Here is a 7,779-nt window from a genome sequence, read left to right as displayed (position 1 = left end):
CAGTTTTCAGAATTCTCTTTTAGAATTGTTATAATCATGCCTTTTCATTTTACGTTGCTTGCGATCCCATTGACAGTTCAGGGCCTCCCTATCTCTTAAATTAATTCTAGATTGAAATTGCTTTTGACAGTAGAAGAGTTTTTTGAAAGTTTGTTTTCTACTGAAGTGAAATCTCATAATACTGTAATAAGTTCAGGGTAAGTAAGATGTTTAAAACAGTGCATATTTGGAAGTTGGGACTATGCTTTGTTCTTTGTCGATCTCAGGCTTTGGTAGGCGTTGTCTCCAACTTCTGGACTTGTAACTCATCAGTACAAAGGTGCCCAGGTGTTCACTTAAATTGCTTTGAAAGATGACAAGCCTGGTACGATGGCGCTGATCCCTCAGTGAAGCCCGCCTCTTCCTCTGTCTGTCTGTCTGTCTGTGCCCTCAGCATTTGCTGCCAGCCTTCCCGCTTCGCTCTGGTCATGCGCACAGTGGTGTCTGTTTACGCTGCATTTCTTATCCTTACCTCGTTACCTCGTTTCTGTAGCTAGTGTCCACCTTCCTGCTTCGGAGGAGGCAGGGAGCAGGAGTTGTTGGATGACCGCTCATCACTCTGATAAGGCGTGTCATTGTCACCAGGAGCAGGCGTGAGTGGAGCCTGCTCTCCAGGTATAATTCCTGGGATGGTAAAACAGAACAACCTAAGTGACGAAGCAGAAGGCACTAGAAACGTGAAGGACGTGTGCAGGAGAGCAGGGCGGTGGCGGGCGGGTGGGGAGCACGTGGAGCGAGGCAGCCCCGGCCCAGCGTGTGCGGGGAGCAGCCCCAAGCCTGCCCAAGCCTGCGGGGCCTGGCCGGGTCTCATGACCGCACGGCACTGCGCGGCAGTCACTGGCAAGACTAGGGCGCGGGTCTGTTGGCCGTCAGGACATGTGCCCGGGCGCCTTCAGTGGGGACAGTCGTCCTTCCCCGTGCCAGCTTGGAGAGCGGTCCCGTGGCCCAGAAGCTGTGCGAGATCGTGGCGGGTTGGACTCTGGAGCCAGACTTCCGGAGTTCAGTCCCTGGCTGTGTCACTCGCCGACACCTCTGCGCTGCATGGTCCCCGTTGGTGACATGGGGTTAGAGGTAGTGCTGTCTTCGGCTTGGTTCACATGGCGTAACATGCCCTCTGTTCGCCTGCAGCATTCACGAGTAAATGTGGAGAATTCTACACGCCCAGGTTCTTGAATGGCGCTACTTTTCCTCCGTGACCTGCAGCCCGGGGAGGGTCATCTCACGTGGGTCTGAGTCACTGCTGAATCCGGCATGTTAATGTCGCACAGAGCCGTCTTTTCCAGCTCAGAACAGCCGCTTTCTTAGATCTCTCCCGCTCTGTTCTGAGTGAGTCACTGTCCTACCAGGACAGTGACCGAGGAGCGGCAGAGCTGTTCTCAGAGGAAAACAGCCAGGGACTAGCTGTAGACAGTAGCTGATGACACCCTGGACCAGAGGGACAGGCGAGGGGCTGGCGTGACTGGAGCTGTGGAAATAGGGCTGCCCTATGGGGCCTCTGCATGCAGGGGCTCACTGGGGTGGGGAAGGGACAGTGGACCTTTCCCCCTGACCTACAGGACCCCCAAGCTGGGGAGTCTAGTACCGCAGGCTTTGGGGGCCAGCCCCCCAGCATAGAGCGCAGTGCGAGGGGCGGAGGCGGGTTGGGCGGGGTGGGGCGACCAGCTCGTCCTCCCTCCCACCTTCAGCACAGGGAGCTTTAAGTGTTTGTCGAATGACTGACTGAGCGTTCCCTTAGGGTCCCCCTTTCACCAAGCCTTTGTCCCATGACAGACTGCCACAGATAGCAGGCGCTGGCTTAGTTTCCGCCACCTTCCAGCATGTCACCGTAATGCATGTCCTCGTGAGGTGACAGTTCACAGACCTCAAAGGCCACTAGTTAGAATGTGGGTGTTGGATTCGTTTGTGCTGGGCGGTCAGACGCCCCCGGGGCGTTTCGGCCTCTCACGGACGCCCTGGGGCCTGCGCGCTCCCCGTGTCCGCGTCCCGCTCGCCCTCCGTCCCCCTCTCCTGCTGCTGTCGCCCACAGTCTGCTCCTGTGCTTCCCCATCTGTCTCCTCTCGCTCCTGAAACTGACGGGCGTCCTCGAGCCGATCACGCGAGTGTCAGGCATCGCGGCGGGCTCCCCACTTTCCTTCTTCAGCCTTGCGCTCGGTTCTTTTCTGTCAAATGCCCCCAGCAGAAAGAGTTCCCTTTCCTCCAGGACGTTTTAAGAGCCTGATTTAAGGTCGCTTGCCGAGAGGCCGGCAGTGAGCAGGAACGGGCTGTGACCGTGAGGGAGGCGGCGCGCGTCGTGGCTCAGCGAGGGGGAGGCGGCGAGGTCAGATGGCAGCGAGGCTCGGGCAGGAGAGGACAGAGGCGGGTCGCACCCAGCTGGGTCTTGGCGACATCAGCGTGTGTGCAGCACACACCTGGCCAGAGGTGCCAGACCCCTTGGGATGTAAAATGTGAAAGACCAGCCCCCTGCGGAGGTCCTGGCGGTGGCGGTGGGGGTGGGCAGTGCGTGCCACAGGCAGCAGAGGCCACTCGCGGGGTAGGCCCGGTGGCCCCGCGTGTCGTCTGGGGATGGGGCTCCGTTGCTGCCGCTGTTCGCAGCCCCTTCCTGTTAGGTTCAGCCGTTCGGGCTTGACCTTGGGGCTTGAACCTGAATGAAGTCAAGAGCACAAAGCAGGCTGGAGAGTTAGGAGGAGGGCTGTAGTTATGGGGTGCACTGCAGCTCCCGGGGGCTCTTGTGTCGGGGACCCTCCTGAGAGGACAGCTGATGACACCAGTGGATATTTTCTGCTCCATTCACACCAGCGTTTGTTAGTAGAATAAAAACAATTTAAAAACCTCCATTACAAACACATAAATGTATTTAGTGAAACGTTCTTAGGGGTTAATATTAACTCTTTCTATCTCCGTGGTTTTCATCGTCATCTGAGAAAGGCGATTCGTCTAAGAGGAAGTATAAGCAACGTATTTGTTCGCAACGTTTGAGCGCCTCTTGCGAGCCAGACACGCACATCTGCAAGCGCAGAACTCTGCGGCTGGATCTAACCTTGCTTATACCATTTGAACAAGGGCAGTAATGTAATTTAATCGTGCGTTTTCCAACGTCAGCTCTTTTGGTCACTGTCCGCCCACCCCCCACTCCCACGCAGACGCAACGCGGAGACGCGCCTTCACCCTGGTCTCGCAGGCGTACACCTCCATCGTCGCCGAGGACTTCGCCGCCTTCGTTGGGCTCCCTGTGGAGGAGGCCGTGAAAGGTACGCGGCCGACCCGGTCCCGTCAGGGAAGTGGAGGTGTGAGTTACAGGTCCCCAGTCCCTTACCAGAAGCCCTTGGAACACGGTATGGTTTTGGAATTTATGTCTTGTGTGTTCTTTAGAAAGGTGACATAACACACAGGGGGTGCAGCACTCAGCAGGCACCCTGTCACCCAGCACAGGGCGCGGCCGTCTGTAGGGTCTTGTGAGGACAGATTGTATTATAAATCGACTTAATGGGTTTACAGCAGGTTTTGCCACCAGCTTCATTAAAGAAAAAGTGTGGTCTGTAGAGCTTTGGGACTTCTGAATGCGCATGAGAGATTTGGGGTTCCTCTGTGCACGTGTGGCCGTGTGTGCACGCACGCACACAGGCTGCCCACCCCCCAGACAGCTCTCAGCACGACGTCCAAGCAGCGATCAGCAGCCCTGACACGCACACCGGGAGGTCGATCAGACTCCAAGGTGGAGGGCGCAGTTCCCCAGGGCCAGCCTCTGCTTCAGACGCCAGCCGCAGGTCCAGGCTGTTCCCGCGCTTCCGACCAGCTGGCTGTAAGTCAGGTTCCCTGACCCCTCCTCGGGTTCGACTGATGAGCCAAGCAGAATGGCTCACAGGTCTCAAGGAAAGCTACTCAGTTCTCGGTTGCTGGTTTGTTACAAAGGATGTTAAAATGAAGAGAGACACAGGACGAGGTCCCATGTGGAGAGCACCTGTCCTGGAGTGTGGGGCCGGCACGGTGGCCTGCCAGCCGCCCTTCTGGGTTCTCATGGGGCCTTCAGTGGGTGGCCTTGACTGACTCAGTCCTTGGCCATTGGACACAGACTCAGCCTCCAGCCCCTGGCCCTCCCCGGAAATCAGGGTGGGCCTGAAAGTTCCCATCTAACCACTGGCTCCTGTCGGCAGCTAGCCCGCACCCTCAGGTGGGGCTCGGAAGTTGCCTCATTCACATGCTAAGAGGCACCATTGTTAGGAAACTCTGGGGGTTTGGGGCTGGGGACCAGGCTGGATGGAGACACATACCTGAGAAATACATTTCCTGGAACGACCCCATCTACATGCATTTGTCTAAACCCCCACACCACGGGAGCTTTATTTGCTTTCAAAGCACGTTTTGCAGAAGACGCACCAATTAAAGATACTTCAGAGCTGTGCGGAGGAATGCTTTGCTAGTTTTATGAACTTAAAATTTAGCTGTCTCTGAGAGGCACCCCGCTATGTCTGGTTATTCTGGTCTCCCTCACTGGGACCTCTGTAGTGCTCCTGAGGTCTCGGCGTGGTCCCGTGGCATGGCCCCTGACCATTTTTGACTTTTATGTCTCAGACCTTCAATCCAGATCTGAACCATGTTAAATGCGGGGAGTCGTCCGAGGCGATGCCGAGAGAGGACCAATCGGAGCAGCCGATGAGCAGTAGTGGGGAGAGGAGGAAGGCACGGAGGCCAGCGGGGTTCGGGGAAAAGGGCGGGGAAGGAGGGACAGCGCAGTGTTTAACAGCTGGCCGCGCCGGGCCCAGGTTAGCCTGGCTGTCACGCGTGGTGGGGCGTGTGAGTCCAGGAGGTCAAGGGCACGCAGGTGCGCCAGGCTGCCGCGTGCTCATTCTGAGCGCGCACTCTGCAGCTGTTTTAGATCATTTTGTTCCCCTCGGAAAATGAACGTGTTGATAAATGTCGTTTTACTTTTTTAAAGAAAGTCCCAGGCGGTCTCAGCGCTCACAGGTAGACATCCTCTGACTCTTGGCAAAGGCGCACTCATCCCGGTCTCCCTCTCCAGCCCGTCTCTTCCTCGCGGCGGCTTCGCCCACCCTTGCACCCCACTCTCCCCACTGGCACCTTTGCATGTCCGTTTCCCGGGTGACGCGCAGACGGAGCCCTCCGCTTGGGGTAGCGCAGGCACCTGCTGCACTGGGTGGCGGCGGGAGATGCGCTGTCATCTCCGGCCGGAATAGGCGCCCCAGCCAGCACCACACTGAGTCTGGCTTCCAAGGCCCGGCTCAATTCTGGACTCACAGAAGGCAGGCTCATGACAGTTGTTGGGGTAGATGATACTGTTACTCACACAAACATCTCTTTATGGTGACTCTTCTCTTGAAATTGATCTGTAATTTGTTACCTAATAAATAAAAGAACCCAGAGCCCGTGCTGGGTTGAATTCTGGTCCCAAACCCATGCAGCCATATGACCTAAAACAAGTCACTGGGATTCCTTACGCTTCATTTTCTACATCTGTTACATTATGGTCGTGTGTCCCACTTAGAGTTGTTACAATGGTTGCATAAATGATCCTATAAAAGCAGCTAGCACGTCACCCGCTGGGCAGCCTTCTGGACACGTAAGCTGCTGTTTTATCGTTGCCATCATCTCTGCCGTTACTGGTACGATGACGGCAGAAATGTCAGCTTTCTTTATGTCTGTTTTTAATGATATTAATCACGTTAATACCATGTGACATACTTTATAGAAAACTAGTCATTTTGCTAGTGATTACACCAGTGAGATAGAGTAAAATAAAACTTCGATATGTTTCAGAACTATTCAAAAATTTCTTACGTTAGCATGCTGTAGTATAACTTTCTAGTAAAACCACATGACAGGTCTCCCTGGCACGTACAAGTAGTATCACTGACAGTGAGTGAAAATTGTGGGGTTTTGCTTATTTCTTCATTTGTGTGTTAAATACACGTTTCTAGGCATATTAGAACAAGGATGGCAAGCCGACTCTACCACAAGAATGGTCACGCCCAAAAAGCCAGGTAAGTGGGGCCCTTCGCCGGCTTGTGCAGCCTCGGACCCCCGGGGGGCTGGCCGCCTCGGCTTCTCAGACGCTGAGAGTGAGCGATTTGATGAAACATCTGCCGTGCTGACAGAATGAAGGTGACTCCTACGTCACACACAGGCCTAGGACGATGGACAGAGTAGAAAGGGTCACGAAGCTCACTTAGTTTTACCTTAATTTTTTTAACGTATTTCTTTTACAACAACTTTTACGTGAATGTTTTATAATTCTTTTTACAACTTAATTTTTACTAAATATTAATTTTCTGTTCTTTTATTTATAGAACCATTTGTAAATGTGCTCATTTTTAATATCGGAACTATTGCCTTAAAAAATTTTTTGGTGCCCAGCTACGTCCTGTATTCCTTGTGCTGTAGACATGGGGCCTCTTCGCAGCAGGACTTGCCAGTGGCCTCAGCCGTCACAGTTACCTGGCTGCCTTTGACAGCTTTAAACAGTGCGACGGTCTTTGTCGTCTCAGTCGGAGCTCACGGCCCCTCAGTCTTCTCTGAAGTGAGGCCTGCCCGGCGCTGGCTCCTGCCTGCCCGGAGTGTCCTCCGCCCGGTGTCGGAGCCATGTGCCCACACCCACAAGCCCCTCTCACCCACCTCGGCCACAGGTCCTTGCCCCTACTCTGCATTCCCATCGTTTAGACCAGGGTCCCCAAATCCTGGGCCGTGGACCGGTACCAGTCGGTGGCCTGTTAGGACCCGGGCCACACAGCAGGAGGTGAGCGGCTGGTGAGCGAGTGAAGCTCCATCTGTATCTGCAGCCGCTCCCAGCGCCGGCATCACCGCCTCAGCTCCGCCTCAGATGCTCAGGCCTTAGATTCTCATAGGGGCACCAGTCCCCAGTGCCACAAAGGCTGGGGACGGCAGATTTAGACGTTGATGCCACAGAGAGCTGTTACACAGATCTCAACGTCTTCAGCCCCATGAGGGTACAAGTGAGTGGGGGGACGTGGTCCCCGCTAATCTGGGTGAAAAGGGACCAAACAAAGACTCGATAAAACGGAGCATAACCGCTGTCTCTGTTGAGAAGGGGCCGTGAGCGCATGTCGGGGTAAGACACGTTCTGCTTGAGAATCTCTGTCGTTAACGACCTCTGTTGACGGGCTGTGCATTGTGTGTTCAGTCGCAGGCGCCCTGGATGTCCCCTTTCACGGGTTCGCTCCTTTATCAGGTGGGTGCCTCCGCGTGCTCCTCTGCGTGTCCCGTTCTTAACCTTTGCTGTGCAGTTAGTGTCGATTTCTCTTAGCTCTAACCTCGCAGAGCTTGGTTCTTCACCGGGCTCTTACAGTAGTTCACCTTACAGTAGTTTCGAGGGTGGACACGCGGGCCTGCGCCTGCCGTGAGCACCGTGCCTCGTTGCCCGGTGTCGGTGCTCGGTGCTCGCCGGCACTTGGTCCCCAGAAGGCAGCGCCAGGCCCGCACGTGGCGACGTGAATGCAGGACTGAGCTCGCCAGTGGGTGCCTGGTTTTTGTTCGTGGCCTGGTGTGGTGGCGTAGAGGTGCGTGTCACTTGGCAAACACGCACCGTCATTCACAGGGTGAAAGTCGCACGGGCGGGGGTCTCGGCAAGAAAGCCTGGACGCTCTGGAAAGAAGTCGACCCCAGTCGCAGTGAAGCCGGGCATGGCTCCCTCCCAGCCTGGGAGGCTGAAAGCAGAGGCAGCTCGGCTGGCTTCTCAGAAAGGTCCCGGTCAGGGCAGGCCTGGGGAGG

At 55.4% G+C, this 7,779-nt stretch overlaps 1 protein-coding gene across 1 annotated transcript in view; it reads left to right on the top strand.

Moving 5' to 3' along the window:
* The window catches only part of LOC105308022 (COP9 signalosome complex subunit 8-like), a 19,889-nt gene that overhangs the window by 3,644 nt on the left and 8,466 nt on the right, over positions 1-7,779 (top strand). The window contains exons 4-7 of the mRNA XM_023525191.1: positions 2,066-2,190; positions 3,180-3,287; positions 5,973-6,035; positions 7,193-7,240. Of these exons, the coding sequence (XP_023380959.1) occupies positions 2,066-2,190; positions 3,180-3,287; positions 5,973-6,035; positions 7,193-7,240 (344 nt within the window). The remainder of the gene's footprint in view (positions 1-2,065; positions 2,191-3,179; positions 3,288-5,972; positions 6,036-7,192; positions 7,241-7,779) is intronic.

This window comes from Pteropus vampyrus, unplaced genomic scaffold (assembly GCF_000151845.1).
Source record: "Pteropus vampyrus isolate Shadow unplaced genomic scaffold, Pvam_2.0 Scaffold540, whole genome shotgun sequence".
NCBI classification, from domain to species: domain Eukaryota; kingdom Metazoa; phylum Chordata; class Mammalia; order Chiroptera; family Pteropodidae; genus Pteropus; species Pteropus vampyrus.
Note: the sequence above shows the minus strand (reverse complement) of the source record. Positions and strands in the feature narration are given on the sequence as shown.